The sequence below is a fragment of the Trachemys scripta genome, chromosome 2, assembly GCF_013100865.1.
Source record: "Trachemys scripta elegans isolate TJP31775 chromosome 2, CAS_Tse_1.0, whole genome shotgun sequence".
In the NCBI taxonomy this organism is placed as follows: domain Eukaryota; kingdom Metazoa; phylum Chordata; order Testudines; family Emydidae; genus Trachemys; species Trachemys scripta.
In genome coordinates this window covers 81836080-81857639 of record NC_048299.1, presented here as the reverse complement: position 1 = coordinate 81857639, position 21560 = coordinate 81836080, and the positions used below count along the sequence as shown (strand labels likewise).

Genomic DNA, 21560 nt, shown 5'->3' with positions numbered 1-21560 from the left:
AGCCTCTGTTTGTCAGAGGGTGGAGATGGATGGCAGGAGAGAGATCACTTGATCATTGCCTGTTAGGTTCACTCCCTCTGGGGCACCTGGCATTGGCCACTGTCGGTAGACAGGATACTGGGCTAGATGGACCTTTGGTCTGGCTCGGTACGGCCGTTCTTATGTTCTTAAAGTTTGTTTCATTACTCAGTAAATGCTCGTGGTACCTCCCCCCTTTCGCAATTCTCCACCAAAACATTGTGCTTAAAGTACTGCACAGGATCTTTTCAGGGAGAATAAGGCAAATATATTACACTCATGCATTCACACAAGCACACTCCGTTTTGTTGTTGTTACCAATTAGTTGCTCCCCATAACTTCACTGGCCAGGTGAGTTAGGTGGGGGAGCCGGGATTCTGCCGATCCGGATCGATGCTCCCATGTTGACAAGACAAGACCCAGGGTCCTCTGCAAGACACCTCACATTTATAGCAGCTTCCCTCTCATGCAAATCTATACCAGATTCAAAATCTGTGTCTGTGTCTGTTGGTCCTTTGTGCAGCTTCTTTCTGGGTGTTGTCCCAATGCTGTTCAAAGAGGGTGTTTTCAAAAGAAGGTGCTTGCTTCTAACCCCCAAGGCCATCAATATGTCTGCTCTTCTTTAGTGAGCCCACTTGATAAGTTTTATTGTTCTTGGGTCTGGCTTCCATCCCCTCTCCAACTATTGCAGCTGTCTGGAGTTGCTTGCCTTCCACAGTCTTGCTCATTCACACCTCATTCATTCAGTGGGCAATTGATTAAAGGGGGTGGGGGTGGGGGAGTTCTTATTCTACTCCTAGCAAAAATACATTTTTTTTAACATTATACCAAGGCTCAATAAAAAGTTTTCATATAAGGATCTGATACAAAGTTGTATGAAAATAGAGGCACAATACAAAGTCATATGAAAGTTATGTGAAGATGCTTAATGCAGAGATTTGTCTACACCAACTTGATCCAAGAACTCTTACAACTCCTCACTGTCCTGGGCCTTAAAATCAGAGACATTCATGCTTACTCTGATTCAAAGCATAGTTCATTGGAGCCAGTGTTAGATTCCAGATCAGTGAGTTTACCCTAAGAAAGATTCCAAATGATAGTGAGCCTCATCAACCAACTTAGATTACCCCAAGACACTAGTGCGAACATGCCTCAGACTCTTGGCATGCATGGTCTTATACACCTATGTAATGTGATTTGCCAAACTTCACCTATGTTCCATGCAGGAGCAGTTGAACTCATGTGTCTATCCAGCAGGCATCACATGGACAATGATATTCACAGACCAGGAAGAACTCCTCATAAAACTGGTGGAAAGACCCTCTTCAAGTGTGGAATGGAGTACCTGTACTTACTAAGATGCCGGTGACGCACACTTCCATTTAGGATAGGGAGTTCATCTAGATCACCTTCAAACTCAAGATTCATAAAGTAACCATAGGTCCTCTCTCCTTATTATCCACCTACAGCTCAAAGCCATCCACCTGGCATACAAAGCATTCCCATCTGAACTCCACAGATCCACGTAACATCATCACAGCAAGGCATTATGCCAAAAGATGAGACAGCAAGATTGTCTCTGCTTTGTTAGGAGGCCATTTTGACTTTGGGATTGGTGCATTCTGAATTAGATCACACCAGTGGCTCTGCACCTTCCCAGTCTTCAGAATATGTTGGCAGATCAGCTCAGCAGTCAGCTCTCAGGCAACCATGAGTGACCCTCAAAGACAGTCCTGCAGAACATGTTTCATAAGTGGAGATGTATATCAATAGACCTCTTTGCCTTGCAGACCAGAACAAGTGTAACATTTTATTTCACAGGGCGTGCAAGTCCAGGCTCCCTGGCAGACATCTTCTCTTCCCTCAGACATCTAAGCTTATTGTATGCCTTTCCACCAATCCCCATGATACTGAGGGTTCTGAGGAAGCTATTACGAAACACAGGACTGAAGATTATGATTATAGCCCTAACATAGGCTAGGTAGTTATGGTATTCAGATCTGATGATCATTTCAATACAGCCCCCTTCATCTTATCCACCCTGCCTGTGTCTCACAGAACAATGTTCAGATCAAGTTGGATAGCCGGCATGGTAGCTGGATGATGTCCACCACAAGAAGCTGTGAGCTGAAGGTCAGAACATTTTGCTCCAAAGCAGAAAAGTCTTAGCTGGTGGGAAAGAAATATAGTGGCCCCTTTAGGGGGTCACCCTCTTGGGTGTGGCTGCAGACTAGGGATGGTTAGGGTAGGAAGTAATTATCTGACTAGGTGGGTAGGCTGGTGGGACTCATGTAAGCCATTGGCCCCCTGTCTGCCTGGGCAAAAGTGCATAAACTCTGTTCCTCCACCTTGAACCAATGTCACACCCAAATTAGCAGCACCCACCATCCCATCTCTGGTTTTTTGGTCTGGTGAGGATGTGCTAGTTTCCTTTTTTGGATTGACGAGAAGTTTTTCTCACTGCCAGATTAGCATGGATGGCTGGTTTTCACCTTCTTCGCAGGAGCTCACTGACCCTTTGGTGTACATCAGGAGATAATGTTAGTGTTGTCATAGTTTAGCACATGTGAGTTGTCCAGTGCAGGTACTGATTTCATGGGGGGGTCTGGTTTCTTGATAAATGGGAAGTGGACTATAGTGGAAGGCATCCTGCAAAGAGGCTGTGTAATGGATTTGGGGCTCCTAACATCTGGTGCTCTGAAGAGACGACTCCCTTTCTCTTAGGGGAGGGTGTTTTGGGTTCAAGCAACAGGTTGGGGACCAGTTTTGTGTGTTTGTGTGAGGGCTGACAGCAGCTCTTCACCAGCTGGAAACAATTAGAAAGGAATCATGACCGACACTGTGTGAATTATTGCTGGATAGTTCCCAGAATGGTTAAATTAATAAAGATGCAACCTAATAAAACCACATCCCTTACATCTTCACTATTAGATGTCCACGACAGTGTTTTCTTTGCACCTGCAGAAGACTACTGCTGTCAAAGGCTTGTTTAGTGCTTCAGTAAAATCTGGTTCCAGGTGCTTAACAAATTACTTACACCAGTTCAGTGCCTTGACTTCTTAAAACTTCAGCAGCAAACATACCTTTTGAATGGTTCAACTCCAACCTTGACAATGGTTATGGCTGATATGATTATTGGATGATTGTAGATGTCCATGTTACAATAGCATCTTCCTCTTCAGCAGTTAGGCATCTATCCTGGTAATTTGTGTTGCGGATATTGGCAAGAAAATGAGGTGGGTAAGTGCTTGTTCCATTTGCTTCTTCACTGCTTGCAATTTAGCTTCACTGACTGTTTCTTCCTGCAGTGTTGCTTAAAATTCTTTCCAAATTACAATGGCACCAGCTATATTTCTGCAGATTGTCCAAAGCTTTGGAAACAGGTTTCAGTATGTTAAGCTTATCTTCTACATTTCACTTAAGTCCGATGTTGACTACTTTTGCTGTGTGTGATGGGTTCCCCAGGGTGCAATCTGAAACTGGGGTACTGCTGAGCCCTCTGGTGTACCAACCTGGGCTCTCTCTCACACTGTGATGTTGTGACTAGCTGCAAACCTCTCCAGCAGCTGCACTTACACAGCCATCCACAGGCAGGGATACACCCAGCTAAGTTACATGAATCCTTCTCCTACCCACTCATGAATCAACAATAGAGACACTCCAGCGACTTCCCACAGCTCCCCAGCCCAGGATCATCTTGCCCTGGTCAGAAGCCTGACCAATGTACGTTTATTACTTAATCTGCCCATCCCTCAATGTGGAGAGGACATGCACCAGCTTTTGTATGCTACACGCACTTTCCCAAGCACTTCAACCAAAACACATTGTTTTAGGTAAAATATAAAACAGATTTATTAACTACAGAAAAATCAGTTGGTTACCTAAGAAATAAAAGTAAGATTGCAATCTGAGTTCTATAAACGAGACAGGATTTGAATCAAGGAATGTCTCACCCTGATGGTATAGTGTAGGGCTTGGCAGCCTTTCAGAAGTGATGTGCTGAGTCTTCATTTATTCACTCTAATTTAAGATTTCGCATGCCAGTAATACATTTTAACAATTTTACAAGGTCTCTTTCTATAAGTCTTTAATATATAACTAAACTATTGTTGTATGTAAAGTAAATAAGGTTTTTAAAAGATTTAAGAAGTTTCATTTAAAATTAAATTAAAATGCAGAGCCCCCCGGTCCGGTGGCCAGGACCCGGGCAGTGTGAATGCCACTGAAAATCAGCTCGCGTACCGCAGGTTGCCTACCCCTGGTACAGTGCCTTAATACAAGCTAGGATTCTCCTTTCCAGTCTGGCACCACCTCCGCCATTCCAAATCTTTGTCCACCAGATGTGCCTTCCAGGTGTGGAGTTGCGGGAGGAGAGAGGCCAAATGATATCGCTTCTCCTTCTTTATAGGTTCTTCCAGCTTGCTCGAAAAATCTTTTGTGATGTGAGTCAAGCAGTGTCCATTGTCTGTGTTCCCTCTGAGAAGTTTTCATTGTATACCGGTCCTCAGATAGTCCTAGGTAGTGTGAATTCCCCTTATTTGGCCATCAGTGCTGTCTGGCTTCTCCATTGTTGTACCTGAAAGCCTGGTTGTGGGTGTTTTCCAATATTACAACATATTTCAGTAACATACACGCAGCAAAACTTCATAACGTCACATACAATGATGGCACATACAGTCCAACAGAATATTCATGTTCAACAGATCAAGACTTTTAAAATGATACCTCAAAGGTATACTTTTTACAAAACATCACAATTATATGACAACGGTGAATATAGTGATGCCAGGGTGTTGCTTTGGGATAGTGTGTCACACTCTGAAACTTCCAGCTACTTTATAGAGAATTTCTTCAAAAATAGTCATCAGGATAGGCCAGTAACTCTTAAATAACTCAAAACAGTTAACTACTGAATTCCATCAGACATTGTGAGGGATAATTAGTTTTGATCCTACTCTCTTCAGTGAAGCTGAAGCAAAGTGATTGTTAGAGAATTATTTTATAATTTTAATGCTTTACCTTATTCCTGGCATACCTGAGTGTTTGGCTAATTTTTTTAATCACATGATTAATCACTATTAATTTTTTTTTAATTGTGTGATTAATTTTAAGATTGGAAAACAGGAATAGAAATAAGCTTAAAAGTATTTGAAAGTTCTGGCAAGTACAATAAGATATTACTAAGTGATCTTCATGGTTAAAGATAGAATGTCCACATGTGCTTTCAACTGCATAGTGAAATGCCTAGACAGCTGGCCAGAATGCCTTTAAAAATGACCTCCTTAGTCCAGAGGTCACGTGACCTACAGTGATCATAGGGCTAGGAACCTTACAGTCAGTAGCAGATGTGGAAACATAATTGATGTATCTGTTATTCCTTTAGCAAATGATTTTTAAGTAAATCATTGTCAATTACAAATGCAAAAATTAGACAAATCCATTATAGATGAGAATATGAAAATGTTGCATTCCTAAAAATTGCTCCCTTTTGACTGAAGAATGCAAAAGGTACTGAAAAATCCAAAGTGCATCATATTATGTAAACATACTAGATGAACCCTAAATATTGTATAAAATTTTTCACTTTTTGTATAAAACCTTTAGAAAATAATTGTCAACTCTCTAATTCGAATATTGATCTGATGGTTCAATATGGGTGACTACATCAGTAGCCAGTCCAGGTATTTATAGACAGATTAGAATATATTTTAAAGAACTGTCTAGTGACGCACTATATACATCTAATACTTTCTTTTATTTCTACAGGTGGCGTTAGTTGGATTAGATGTCCTAGGTGCCTTTGTTGACAGACTATCAGGACACTTTAAATCCTATGTACCAACTGGTGAGTGAAGTACTAGTCAATTCTCCTTTTCCTTCAAAGAAAAATGTAGGAAAAGTGCTGTTTTCTTAGTAAACATTCTTATTTTAGCAACTATATCTGAAACATGGCGGAGAACTTTTGGTAGTAACTATGACCCTAATCAGGTAAACACACATGCTTTTTAGTGCGAGTGTATCTGCAGGATGAGGGCCTATATGCCCCATTAGGGTTTGACTTACAGATACTTACATAATATTGACAAGTTAATGTATGTACTTTACCTTCATATTTTAAGACCGCTATATTGTGATTCTTCAAGATTCCAAGAATTTTTTCTATCATTGATTTCTTGCTACATAGTTGCTTATTGTTCTCCATTATCTAAAATTGTGACAACTTGACTGTATTACTTTAAAATTGTATTAATAAATTGCAGTTTCTATTTGTAAAATGTCTTAACCAGGGTTCCATGTATATATAACATGATTCTGCCGACACAGAATTTGCTACATAATCCATCTCCTGCAGTAGAATTGTGCTGTAGGATTTAAGGTTTCTTAAAAAAAAAACAACCCCCCCCCCCCCCCCCCCCCCCAAAAAAAACCAAAAAGCAAAAACCCTTAACAAATTCCAAACATTTATTGATTGCAAATGGGTGCAGTGACATCTGCCTAAGTCTGTAAAATTCTGAGAGGTCTGAACTGACTACCCTGTTCGACTCATTGGGTTGCTGACTTTGAAACTTACTTAACGTTGATACTGTATTTAAATATCAGAACCATTTCTCTACTGGTCATTTTAGCAGAAACATAGTGAAGGAAGATAATTTCATGGAGAGTTCATAAAATTATAAATAATTTGTTGGATTACTTGCCTTGTATTATTTTTACTTCCATCTATGCAGAAAACCTTTTTTTATTAAATCGCTTTTCAAGCAAAATCAATGGCGGTGAGCAGTATATTACTCCATAAGGTTTCTGCCAGAACTTTAATCCTTTTTTAAACCCTGATTTACATTGTATGTCAGTTTAGCTTACTTGGTAGCTCTCACCTCTGGGCCAGAAGGTGAGGCGCTCAAGTGTTGCGCTAAGACTTTGAGCTCGGTGCTGATTTTGACAATGCAGAGCAGTAAATAGTATAAATATTAATTTGTATATGCCTATAAGTACAGGCATCTGGGAGCTTTAAAATATAATTGAAAACGTGATAAAAATAAGGCAGCTTTCTAAATCCTAGAGCACGAACACCTTCCATCATACAATAAGGCAACAAACATGCTAATGTAAGAAACTACTAAATTTTGCAACTTGTCCTGAAAGATGTCACAGATATATTTGTCTTATGTTTAGGGAGTGTTCTGGAGTGCTGCAATAAATCTTCATTGGAGAAGGCCTTGCTTTCCATCATCTCAGGATTAAACCTGGACTTTAATAATATATAGTACTCTTGGTGTACACAGTTGAACAGATATGTCAAGTCTTTGCTCAGAAGAGCTTACAATTTAAATATTTTACTATGTTGATGTTGAAATAAAAACAATGCCATTCTACCTTAAGCTGTGAACCCTGCGTATCTGCTCCGTGCAAACTGCATAAGTAGATGCTGATAAACCAGTAAGTTTCCCCAGCCCACCTGTAGTGCATTTTATCCAAGTTGAGCTTGTCTAAACTCAACTTTCACCTGTTTAATTCCACTTAATTGCAGCTTCAGTTAAACTGCTTCTACTTTGTGTAGACCAGGCCTTAAATTGCCATGTGAGATCGGCTCTGGGGGAACCATGGGAATGCCAGGGGAGGACAGAACTTTTGCTTTTTATGTGTATTCACTGTTTATATGCCAGGTTGATGAGAAATAAGTTTAACTAAGAGCCAGTTTTTCTCCAGTCCATCCATGTGCAAAATCACTTCTGTGGTTGTTAATGTAGAAGGAAAGAGATATGGATTACATTACCCTAGAAGTTTCTCTTTTCAGCCATCTCTCTGTAAAACACTGCTATGTTGTTGCACTGTATATTCAGTGTTAAAAACTTCTTGCACACTTGTGCATAACTAAGCCTGAACTAGTCAAATAACGCTCTTGGGTGTACCATACTGTGTTTAAACAGTCTGGGTTCTAGAAGAAAATATTTCCAATCCATATCTTGGCTCTATGAATAGCAGTAGTGCTTACTTGAGAGGGTGTAGGACTAGGAAATTATCCTATAAACTTTGTGCTGAACCCAAAGCTCCCATGGTCAAGCAGTGGCAAAGAATCAAAATTATGGTTCTCTGCAAACTAAAGCTGTAAAATTTTAACAGATATGGCACTGCCTATTATGGTCATAGTTAATGATGTGGGGTGGTGGCCAGTTGTGTATTGCAGATTTACACTTCAGGCTGGTAGTGTGATATGTGGGGGGGTGAGGGAGTGCTCCTATTACTAGACAGGAGAATGTTAAGGGAGAGAGGGGAGCATAAGATCTCCAAATAGAAGACAAGATGGCTGAATCTTTTTCTTAGAAAATGTATATATTCTCTAATATACCTCTTTTAATCTGATTTTGCTGGATCTCATCATACATACAGATTAGAGATGGAGAGCGCTTTTCCAATCAACTCTTAAATATTACTTTGAAAATTGAAAATGCTGATGCAAACCATTAACTTCTCCATCTCCTTTTTCTTCATTTATATACTCCAGGAAGTAGTCTTTGTGGTTTGCCATTCTGAGTCGAAAAAAGTGTCAGTTTGAATGTACTCAAGTATGATCACTTATTATATTAAGCACCATTCTGTCCCATTATTCTGAGATTAAATTGCTACCTTTTTTATATAATGGTGTTGGATATTTTTTAAATCCACCTTACCCCAACTGGAAATTTCAGTTTGCTTTTTTGGTATATATTATTTTCTTTAATAAGAAATTGAAGGGTTTGTCGCATGCCCGGAAAAAAAAAAAATCCTGCATTTTCTCACTTCATGTCTTGTCTTTTTTTGAAAGATTGGAATGTTCCTATGCATGATACTTACACTCCCAGTAATAACTGAACTAACACATTACCCAAGCATAACATGTCAAAACATGGGCCTGTGCAGTTACATTGGAATGTAGCTCTTTATGGGTGTGGCAAGGGGAATAACTGTCATTTAAGGCATTTGCTCACTTAAGAATAAACAAGGGTTTTGTTGAGGAGTGAAAGCAAAACAAATGCCTGGTTACCTATATAGCTTTATGAGCTACCTATATCCCATAAATTAGGTTTAGCCAAGGTCAGTAAGTACAGTAGTTAGAACACAGGCATTTTAATATGACCTGAATTGCACATTAGTAATCTTTGTATGGAGGTATACCATAGGGTAAAAGGTAACTAATTCCATTTCCTAGGCAACAGTGTTGCATTGTAGTGAGTGCAGGTGATGACCTTTTCTTTTCAGATTAACCATAGTACACATTCTTTGCAGCTATCATCAATGTTGATATATCTGGGAGTTTTAAGAGAGATGAAATGCTGAAATGATTTTTTTTTTTTTTTTAAATGCCTCCGTTGAAGGTGATTGAACTGTTTCACAACCAAAGAGATTATTGTAGAAGTCTAAGGATACCTGGTAATTCATAAGAATAGAGGTGTATGTTCTGGAGAAATGAAGCAAATTAAGCAGCATTTTTTAAGAAGTGTCTGTCTTTGAAACAGTGTAGGGCTCTAGTGTATTTTAACACCTACTTCATGAAGATGTGATTAAAACAAAATCCAGAGATTACATAAACATGCATTTCTATTTTTTCCACCACATTCCATGGCTTGCAAAAATGATTGAAGTATTTTTAAAGGAGTGGTACATAAGAGGACAAAAAAATAGAAGCATACGTGTATGGAGAAATTCCACAAAAATAGTGCTTTGAAAAGGAGGCAAGACTGTTAACCTCATCCCTCAAATTAATTCCTACCCCTTCTTCTAACCACAATCATTGTTCTGAAGAATCTCAGCAGGTCACAGATGTTGGGACTCTTATTTGATCTTTGGCTTTGAACAGTGCTGCATAGAAGAACAATGTTCCTCTAGGACAGTGTTTCCCAAACTTGGGACGCTGCTTATGTAGGGAAAGCCCCTGGTGGGCCGGGCTGGTTTGTGTACCTGCCGCGTCCGCAGGTCCGGCCAATCGTGGCTCCCACTGGCCGTGGTTTGCCACTCCAGGCCAATGGGAGCTGCTGGAAGCGGCGGTCAGTACGTCCCTCGGCCCGTGCCGCTTCCAGCAGCTCCCATTGGCCTAGAGCGGCGAACCGCGGCCAGAGGGAGCCGCGATCGGTCGGACCTGTGGACGTGGCAGGTACACAAACCGTCCTGGCCCGCCAGGGCCTTTCCCTACACAAGCGGTGTCCCAAGTTTGGGAAACACTGCTGTAGGAGTACCATGTATATACTCTCTCATAAGCCGGTTCGTTTATAAGCCGATCCCACCAAGATAGATAAGTAAAAATGGAAAAATTTTATGACCCGTTCATAAGCCGACCCTATAATTCAAGGGTCAGCAAACTTTGGCTCCAAGGCCATAAGGATAAGCTGCTGGCGGGCCAATATGGTTTGTTTACCTTGCGTCCGCAGGCACGGAGGTAAACCTAAGTAAACAAAGTGTCCCAGCGCACCAGCTGCTTACCCTGATGGGCCGGCACAGCAACTGGTGGGGAAATTTTTGTGGGGGGAGAAGCTAGGGGTCAGGGGAGTAACCCCTGTGACCACCCCCCCACATGGCCCCACTCCTCACCCGGGACCCCCACACTCTCCCTATCCCATCCCTTCCCACCTTATCTGGGGAGGATGTCTCTGGCCTGCCCGTGGCTTGTTCCGGCGGGCCGGGTGGCGCGGCCTGCTCCGGCGCGGCCGCCTTTGCTGCCTCTGTTGGGGGGAGGGCCTGTGTCCCACTTCTCCCTCTCTATACCCTTCTCTGGTGCTTCCCTTTTTTTACTAAAAAAATTCGGCTTATGAATGAGTATATACGATCCTTAATGAAGACTATAGATTTCTAATATACCATCCAAGCTAAGGCTAAGGTGTGCAGAAGCAACTAGTGATTCTAGGTGCCTCAATTTTTCTGTAACCAACTTGAGACTCATGAAAGGGGCCTGATTTTTCAAAGAGTATGTTCTCAGAAAATTGAGGCTTTCAAAATTACTAGCCATTTTTTAAAAATCTTAGCCTAAGTCATATCCTGCATGAATGCAGCTTTTCCTCACCTAATAATTCAATATTTGTTAATATGGAGCTAACATAACATCAAAATATAGTTAGGAAACCATTTCTGGTCAGGAATTATTTTGTTGTTGCCACGGAGAATGGAGAGAGTGAAGAATAACAGAGGACTAATTAAGATATCCAACCTTTCTTATTAAATATGAAGCTCTGCCTTGAATAAATTTCTTCTCTTGCATTCCAGAATCTGTTAGATTATTTCAACTTTAATTTACAAGAGACTTTTCTGTGTTTCTGAAACTGTTCTTGAGGCTGTGATATGATATTTTCTGTTATATTCCATGTGCAGCCTTATAAGACTTATCATGAAATACATTAAGAATCTGCAAACTGAGTAAGGGAGAAACAGAATGAACCAGAAATCATTTTAAGCACCGTGTAAAAACCTAATTTTATTATAACAGCTTGAAAATTTATATATTTTACCACCCCAGGCACCAAATCTACTTGGTAACATTTTACTCATAATGTTGATAAAAAACAAAACAGTTTTAATACTTTTAATTAAAAGGAAATGCTTACTATGGGATAGTAGATGAGAATAATCCTTTAAGGCCGTATATAGTTGTTGCTTGCTTGAGAGTGAGACTGCAAATGCTGGGTATTTTAAGTTTTCTGTAGCATGTCATAGGATAAGCAGTCATCAGATAAGAGGAAAGGTCCTCCTATGTATCGATAACTGCCTAAAAGATAGGAAACAAAGGGTAGGAATAAATGGACAGTTTTCAGAATGGAGAGGTAAATTGTGGTATTCCCCAGGAGTCTGTACTGGGACAGTGCTGTATAACATAATCATAAATGATGTGGAAAAAGGGGTAAACTGTAAGGTGGAAAATTTGCAGATGATACAAAATTACTCAAGATAGTTGAGTCCAAAGCAGACTGCGAAAAGTTACAAAGGGGTTACACAAAATTGGGTGATGAGGCAACATAGTAGCAGATGAAATTTAGTGTGGATAAAGGCAAAGTAATGCACGTTATAAAACATAATCCCAACTCTGAACAAAATTAAGGGGTATAAATTAGCTGTTACCACTCAAGAAAGAGAACTTGGAGTCACTGTGGATAGTTCTCGGAAAACATCTACTCAACGTGCAGCGACAGTCAAAACTAACAATGTTAGGAACTATTAGGAAAGGGATAGAGAAGACAGAAATATCATAATGCCACTGTATAAATCCATGGTATGCCCACATCTTGAATATTGCATGCAGATCTGGTCTCTCCATATCAAAAAAATGCATTAGAATTGGAAAAGGTATAGAGAAGAGCAGCAAAAATGATTAGGGGTATGGAATGGCTTCCATATGAGGAGAGATTAAAAGACTCGGACTTTTCATCTTGGTCTAAGAGGTGATATAGTAGAGGTCTATAAATTCTTGACTGGTGCAGAGAAAGTGAATAAGGAAATGTTGTTTACTCCTTCACATAACACAGGAACTAGGGCTCACTTAATGAAATTAATAAGCAGCAGGTTTAAAACACACAAAAGGAAGTACTTCACACAACGTACAGTCGACCTGTGGAACTTGTTGCTAGGGGATGTTATGAAGGCCAGAACTATAACAGAATTCAAAAAAGAACTAGATAAGTTCGTGGAGGATAGGTAGAGCCCTGCACAGATAGAAAATTTATATCTGCAGATATAAATTTTCTATGTGCGGCGCTGCAGGCTCTACTGGGAACCACAGTGGTGAAAGCAGCAGCCTATCAGGCCACCACTGCCAGGAGCCAGCGTCCCAAGCCAGCAGCTCCTCCGGCATGGCTGTACTGCCCCCAACCCCACTCGCTGGGCCAGGCACCAGGCTCACTGGCAGCTGTCCCTGGTTGCCCTAGTGCATTGGGCGGGGCATGACATAAAATAAAAAGTTTATTGAATTGCTTTCTAGATTTTTGATTTGATTCTAATCAGCATCATTGCTTGAAATATTTCTGCAATAGTTTAAGGGCTTGTCTACAGTACTGTGCGGGGTTGATCTAAGATACGCAACCTCAGCTCTGTGAGTAGCGTAGCTGAAGTTGACTTACTTACATCTACTTACTGCGGCATGTTGACAGCTGACGCTCTCCCGTTGACTCTGCTTGCGCTTCTTGTTCTGGTGGAGTACTGGAGTCGACAGGCGAGCGCTCAGCGGTCGATTTATCGTGTCTATCCTAGATGCAATAAATTGACCCCCACTGGTTCAATCGCTGCCCGCCGATACGTCAGGTAGTGTAGAAAAGCCCTACGTCTAGTCAAAAAGCTGACATTTACTTGTGTCCTGTGCTGTGCCCCCCTTGTTCCTGGTCTCCTGCTGGTAAGATACATTCTCATCAACTTTATGGTTGAAGACCTTCCTCTTGTGCTGGCTAACCCTGTGTCTTCCCAAAGGCCCCCACATCCATTACTAAATCCTTCTTTCCCCCCAAATAATGCTAGACAGTGCCCTCCCCAAAAATGAATTTATGCTTACCCCACAGAGTCTGCTGCTGCAATGGAACAAGGCCTTATGCACATACTACCCTCTACTGAGGTGTTATGAAGCTGAGATTTCAGTCCTCCTGTCCCAGGCCCAATTTTCCAAAAGAAGAGCAGTAGGCTAAGGAGCAGTGATGTCCTGGCAGGCTGAAGACCTGTGAGAAGCTCCCTGCTACGTTGTTGGAGGTCTCTTGTACTGGGGTGGCCTTTCCAAGATCAGTCTCCCAAGCAGAAGGTTAGGTGTATTGGCCTCTGTCATCAGCCACCCAGGAGACCACATAGTGAGCCTCCCCTCTTCCCATGCGTGGTACTTAGAATAGCAGTAGCTGCTCAAGCTGAAGAGCCAGCTGGCAATCTCCCCTCTTTCTAGTAGTAACAGTCATCTACCACTGTTGTTTGCAGCATTGTTGTAACCCTCTTGGTCCCAGGATGTTAGAGAGACAAGGTGGGTACCTTTTATTTGACCAGCTTTGGTTGGTCAGAGAGATAAACTTGAACTTGCACAGAGCTCTCCTTCAGGTCTGGGCTGAAGGCAAACTTGAAGAACTGTGTAAGCTGGAAAGCTTGTCAATTTCCCCAACAGCTGTTGGTCTAATAAAAGATCTTGCCTCACCCCCTATGGCTAGTAGCAGCAGCAGCAGCAATAGCTTTGGCACAGTCTCTGCAAAAATAGGAAGACTTGACTGCAGAGATTTAACTTCAGTTTGTGTTTGAAAAGTTTTCTTAGCATGTATAAAAAGGCTAGGGAACTCTTTTTTTTAAAGAGAGACAACATCATTAGCACATGTGCTCCAACACTTTCATCCACCTCTGAATTAAAGGATTTGTTTGATCAGCAACTCAACAGTATCATCAGCAAGCTACCACAGGTGAGTGACACTATCTACTGGGAGACTTCAGCGCTAGAGAAGACTCAAATCAAGAGATGTGGCTGCTATGCCTTGGCCACCATAGAGGGAGCGAAAATGAACAACCGTGTGCAAAGACTACTGGAGCTCTTTAGCCTTTGAGGACTGTTTATTACCAACACCTACTTCCAAGGTGGTCACTACTGGAAGGTCTTGTTGAGAGATCCCACATCTGGACACTAGCACCAATTGGATTTAATTGCCACCCACCGAAAACACCTGGATGTTTTCCATGCTTGCAGTTTTCATAGTGCAGACTGTGACACAGACCATTCGCTTGTATTCTGTAAATAAAACTTTCATTAAGGAAACTCCATTGTACCAGACAAAGCTGTTGCCCTTGCATTAGTATCAATACACAAAAGACCAAAGGTCATGTCTCCAATTTACTTTACTTTTCAGGGAAACTATGTAATTGATTGTATTTCCCTGAATGCTGATGCAGCATGGAACACTGAATTTAAAAAAATCTATGAATCTGCAACGTTAGCTTTTGGAAAATACTGTACTGCTAATAGTCTGGTTTGCCACATACTCTGGAGAAATGCTTCCAGTTATTAAAGCAAAGCTCGCAGCATATCTCCACCACAATATGAACCCCTCTCCTGAGACGTGCTAACCTCAGAATGGCCAAGCCCGCATTGCAACAAACAGCAAGGCAGTGTTCTCACTTAGACTGGCTTGATCTGTGCGAGAAGAAACAAATGTTCTTTGAGAATGGAGATCTAAGAAGTATATATGATGGAATAAAGAAAGCAAGAAGACTGCTTCATTGGAATCTCTTAATGCAGACATCATTGACAGGAGCAAGGAGATGGAACTCTGGATAGAACAGTATCACAAACTTTATTTACATGAAACCACTGTTTCTGAAGCAGCACTATATGCACAATGTCTTGCTTGCCTGCTGGAGGGAAGGAGTGGTACCATGGAACATGAAGAATGCCAACATCATAATGTCGAAAAACAAAGGTAGTTGAAGTAATGGCAACAATTACAGAGAAAGTTCTCTGTGTTATTGGCAAGGCATTCTCATGGGTCATTCGCAAAAGACGGCAAGTTCTTGCCAAACGCATATATCCAGAGAGTCAGTGTGGCTTCCATGTCAGTAGATCTACTCTAGATGTGGCCTTCACACTAAGGCAACTGCAAGAAAAGCATCAAGAACAAAGAAAACCTCTTTACCTGGCCTTCATATATCTTATAAAGCCTTTTGACCTGGTCTGGAGAAATGGCCTTTTTCAGTTGCTATGGAGAATTGGTTGCACCCCATTCCTCCTCATTCTGGCATGAAGGCTACAGTCCAGTATGATGATCAGTCTGACTGCTTTAAAATCCAAAGTGGTGTCAAATGGGATGTTTTTTGGCACCAGTGCTGCTCCATATAGTCTTCTCTCTGCTGCTTTGCTGTGCTTTCTAATTTAGTAGTGTGGTGTACAAGATGAGATGGAAAACTCTACATTGCATGTCTAAGAGCAAAACTCAAAGTAAAAACACCTGCTATAAGACAACTTTTTGTGGATGATAGGGTGCTCATCGAACACAGCAAACAGGAGCTTCAGAAACTTTGCAATAGTTTTGGGCTAGCTTGTGATGTATTTGGATTAGCTATTGGTAAGGCTAAAATTTTTGTCATGGGTATTTTTAGTAAAAATCATGGACAGGACATGGGCAATAAACAATAAATCACAGAAGCCCGAGCCCCCGCAGGGATAGTGGGGCTGAAGTCACAGAGGTCATGTAAAATCACAGAATCTGTGACCTCCGTGACTGACTCATAGCCTTTAGCCATAAGAAGAGAGTGATTCTGGTACAAGATGTGTTGACTGCATCAGAAGTTTCAATAGCTAACACCATGCTAGAAGTTGTGTACAAGTTCTGCTATTTAGGATTAAGTGTTTTAGTTAACTTATCTCTAGATGGGGAGTTTAATTCTTGCATTGGAAAGGCAACTACCACCATTTGGCCAACTGACCAAGAAATGTGAGATAACAGAAAACTAATGTGAACACCAAGATATAGGGGTTTACCAGATGTGCGTTTTGAGCACGCTGCTGTACGATGGCAAGACTTGGGTCTCCTAGAGCAGTCATGAGAGAAGGCTAAACACCGGCTACATCTACTGTCTTCATCGTGTTCTAACTGTGAAGTGGGAAACCCAAGTTCCTGAAATCAAGAGTTGGAAAAGAAAACTGTCAAGTCATTAGCTCTTTAGATGACTTTTTACTCCATTAGCATAGTCATCTGCACTGGGTGGACTATGGACGCATTCCAGAGGATCTCCAGTATGGAGAACTTGCAGGTGCTCTAATGCCACTAGGCTGACCTAGGTTCAGGTTGAAGGATGTTTGCCAGAGGGACTTGAAAACATTCCACAGTGACATCTCAAGCTGGAAAGATGCAGCTAGCAACAGGCCACACTGGGAGGCTATGCTATGCCAGGGAGTCAGAGGCTGAAAAGAGTTGGTTGAGAGAGAGGAAAGCAAAGAGAGTGAAGAAGAGCGAAGCAGAAGAAGAAGTCGACGCTAGCCTCGATACTGTGGACGCGGCCCGCCGACTTCATGCACTTAGAGCATTTTATGTGGGGGGAGACACAATCGGCTGTATACAACCGATTTCTATAAAACCGGCTTCTATAAATTCGACCTAATTTCGTAGTGTAGACATACCCTCAGTTTATATAGTGAAATTGGAGTCCTTTTTAGCTATACCTTAACCAATCATTATACTAAAATTTTACTAACCAATCCTAACATAGTGTAACAAAATTCTCTAACCAATCCTACCTTACAAGACAGAAACAATTAAAGAACAAGACAGAGACCATACAGATAAACAATAGGGAAGTGAGGACCATAATGACAAAACAATAAAGAAATGAGGATTTCACATCAATAGTTATGGTTGTGATTTCTTGACGGACAGGATGCTATCAAACTAAGTTTTCTTTAACCATCTTAAGATTTGTTTCTTTATCTGGCGATAGTGTGTGCCATTAGGACGGGGTCTCCTTCTTCACAGCCTGATATTACATTGTTTTAACGTCATTTAGATGGACTGTGAGGATGACAGGTTTCAGAGTAACAGCCGTGTTAGTCTGTATCCGCAAAAAGAAGAACAGGAGTCCATGTGGCACCTTAGAGACTAACAAATTTATTAGAGCATAAGCTTTCGTGGACTACAGCCCACTTCTTCGGATGCATATAGAATGGAACATATATTGAGGAGATATATATATATATACACACACATACAGAGAGCATAAACAGGTGGGAGTTGTCTTACCAACTCTGAGAGGCCAATTAATTAAGAGAAAAAAAACTTTTGAAGTGATAATCAAGCTAGCCCAGTACAGACAGTTTGATAATAAGTGTGAGAGTGGGCTGTAGTCCACGAAAGCTTATGCTCTAATAAATTTGTTAGTCTCTAAGGTGCCACAAGTACTCCTGTTCTTCTTTTTGTGAGGATGAGACGTCCTGCTTCTCCGCTAATGGCTGCTGCTTGGCTGCTCATTTAATCTGGCTGCAGACAAAGGCCTTATCTTTACAGAAGTAGTTTAGGCTGAGAAGCCTTTGTCTGACGTTCTTTTTGAAGATCAATCTGAAGTAATGTATATGGTTGGCAAGAAGGGAAATATTATCTGTGGCTTAGTCATTTTGATATCATTTTGCTTCTTAATTCCAGTCCAACACGTTATTCTTAAACATGTGTGATAGAAAACCGGTTAGCAACCCATTTAAATGATTATTTTTGAAAAATCTTTCTTTAAAATATTTTGGATTTGTTTTCAATCATGTCTTGATTTTTGAAGTAGAAAAAGCTTAATTCTTCTTTAAGAAACATTTCTAATAAATGTGGTGGTCTTAAATTGATTAATACATATTTTGTTAATTCTTTTTTTTTTCCTAGTTCTTCTAGCATTGATTGATCGAATGGGAGATGCCAAAGACCAAGTTCGAGAGCAAGCACAGACTCTTATATTGAAATTAATGGACCAGGTGGCACCACCAATGGTATGACCACTTCTGGAAATTCAGAGTTAGGCTCTGATCTTACAAATATTTACATGTGCTCTTAACTTGAAACACAAGTCATTCCCATGAAGTCAGTTGTTAAGTGTGTGTGCAAGTTTTAGTTGGATCATTGTTTTAATGTGTAAACTATATTGGACTGTTTTGCTTTAGCTGAAGATATAACTCTGACACTAAGCATACTGTTTTTACATTATTTATGTATTCTATATAAATCAAAAGCGGATGTTTTCATATCAAGATGGCAGAAGTTTTTAAGTTAAACATGGTTGAAACTTCCAGATGGGCTTGAATTTTAATTAATATAATGGAAATAAGGTTGACCCTCAACTTTCCCAAAATCAAATTAATTAAAAACCTAGGGTGAATAATACATCCGCATCCACATAAGGATGTGGTTGACACTGGATCACAGCTCAGAAAATCTGGGTTACTGGATCTGCCACATACTTCCTGTCTGACCTTGGGCAAAGCCATTAATCTCCCTGAGCTTCATTTCCCCACGTATAAAATGGACTAAAAATACTTTCCATCTTTTGCCTGTCTTGTTTACTTAAGCTATGTCTACAATGCACACCTTACAGTGGCACGGCTGTGCCGCTACAGCCGTGTCGCTGTAAGGTACACAGCGTAGCCACTCTTTGTCGGCAGGAGAGTTCTCTCCTGTTCACAAAATAAAAGCACCTCCAACAAGGGGCGGTAGTTTTGTTGGCGGGAGAGCACCACCCACTGACAGAGCACTATCTACACAGGTGCTTTTCATCAGTCAAACTTTTGCTGGTCGGGATGTGTTTTTTCACACCTCTGAGCAACAAAGGTTTTACAGATGGAAATGCAGTGTAGACATAGCCTTAGACTCTCTCTTATTATGTGTTTGTGCAGTGCCTACCACAACGGGACTTTGTTTATGGTTGGGTCTTCTAGGTGGTTCTGTAAGACTCCTATTAATATAAGTCTGAAAAATGGAAAATTGCCTAACTAGATTTATCGCTTAAGCAGTATTATTGAGGAATCTTGGAACAGGGGTTATCAATAGGAATGCTATTGTTACTCAACTATTACTAATTCCCTCGCAAGGAAACCCTCTTTATAAGTTTAGATATGGAAATTAATAGGGAGAATCTTAATTTTGCAAACCAGAGCAAGGTACTTTAAACTGCTAAAACCTGCATATGTTTGTTCAGATATGTGGGGATGAATGTGCAGGGAGCTTGCATCTACAAACCTCATCCACAAGTAGAAAAAACTTTTGAAAATTTGTTTGTGTAACAAAAAGTATTCTAGTGTGATTTAAGCAACCCTTAAAATACAAAGTTCTCTTCTGCACTCCTTCCGTCCCCTATCCTCAACCAAAAAGGATTTAGTCGCATGGATTTCTTACTGAGCATTTCATCGCTTCTGTGATAGCCTGTTCCCTAGGAACAGTTGAGTTGCTTGCTGGTAAACCTTTTCTTACAATGAGATGTTGAGGATGCTTATTTCTGAAAAGTAAATAAAATACAAAAACTCGAAAGGCAATAAAATAGAGAACAAAACATGGGAAAGATATAGTAGCATAATTATAAAAATACAGCAAGTAAATGCATGGGTGTGGCAAGCCAAATATGAGAAGCAGATGCTAATTATTGCTAGAAAGCAGATTTCTCAGAGACCCATGTGATTGTCTCTTTTTGGAGAGATGGGTGGTAGTGGAGGGGGTAGTTTAAGTAATCCTAAATTTCTGTTTGAAGATGTTTGTTTTACTACCCTACAAATCTCTTGCAGTTACTTCTCTGCCTATTTCTTGTCTCTCTGTCTGGCAAGATGACTTCCTTATTTTCTCTTTTACCTTAGAAGATGGGCTAATTGGAGATGGAAGTTTTCTTTCTTGCCAGCCTATCCTTTATTGTTCATCTGTGCTATTTTGGCAGTTTGTTCTCTTTACAATTTATACATTGTAAAATGTAAAATTTTTCAAGTGAAAATTGTAATCAAAATTTTTAAATCTATAACCTTTTAAAAGTTATTCTAAAATGTGCTACATAATTATGAACAAGGATGTTATCTAGAGCTTCTCGGCTCTCTATGAGCTAAGATCAAGCGTAGTACCCCTTCTTACACTACCTCTTTTTGATTAGCATTGTTGCTTTGTCTTTTTCAGTAAGACAATACAATTTTAATAGTTTACATAGGTATGCTAGTGTTCTGTTTGGTGTAACTATGCTACATCAGAATTGCAGTACTTGGAGAGGCTAAATTATAGAATGCTGCATACACTGAAAAATATGTTATTCCTCAGGCAGTGTGCAGCTGTTGCTAGGTTACATTATTCTCAGATGCCTGCTCAATGATTGCAGCATTGCAGCTGAAGGGGCTTGCAGTTTGAGTCTATGTACTTGCTTTTAAATATCACTGGATTTCCAGAGTTTTGTAAGCTCCAAGTTGCAGCATTAACTGGGTGATACAGAGCTCCAGAGCTACTGGGAAATAGAGAATTAAAAAAGATAAAATGAGAAGGGAATGAATAAAGACAGACAAAAGACACTGAAAAAATGACATGCAGGAAAGGAAATGAGGGATTGTTTAGTGTAAGAAATTCATACTAAAAAAAAAAAAAATGGAGAGAGATCAACACAGAAGCATACTGAGAAGCAGAAACCAATGGAATTGGAGCGCAAATAGAACCAGGATAAATGAATGGGGGGAAAAATTAAAATATAAAATGAAGAAATGCAGAAGAAATTTAATGCAAGAGTAGAAGAATGAGTACTGGAAGAGACTAAAAACGGGGAATGGGAGGAGATTTTGATAAGGAAATAAATAAACTATTGGACAAAATAAATAAAGAAAAACCTTTGCTTAAGTCATAGTAGTAAATTTTAAAGTTTTGCTTTGGTTTTGCAGTTGAGTTTCAAAAGGAAAAATATTTCAAAATATATAGAATTAGGAGAGTGAAATATTGGGAGTATATAAAGACAAACTGTTTTAGAAATATTTCAGGTGTGAGATATTTTCTGTCGCTTAATGTAAATAATCCAATGGTGCGGAGAGGTGGGTGGAGTTGCTTAGTGTTCCATGATGTAAAGCCTGTTTTAAAAAACAAACCTCATTTTTGTTC

The 21560-nt window shown here is 40.3% G+C and overlaps 1 protein-coding gene across 33 annotated transcripts in view; it reads left to right on the top strand.

Moving 5' to 3' along the window:
• The window catches only part of CLASP2 (cytoplasmic linker associated protein 2), a 277986-nt gene that overhangs the window by 9717 nt on the left and 246709 nt on the right, over positions 1-21560 (top strand). For all 33 annotated transcript variants that reach the window (XM_034761038.1, XM_034761043.1, XM_034761035.1 and 30 more), the window contains exons 2-3: positions 5785-5863; positions 18342-18445. In XM_034761038.1, coding sequence (XP_034616929.1) covers positions 5785-5863; positions 18342-18445 — 183 coding nt within the window. The remainder of the gene's footprint in view (positions 1-5784; positions 5864-18341; positions 18446-21560) is intronic.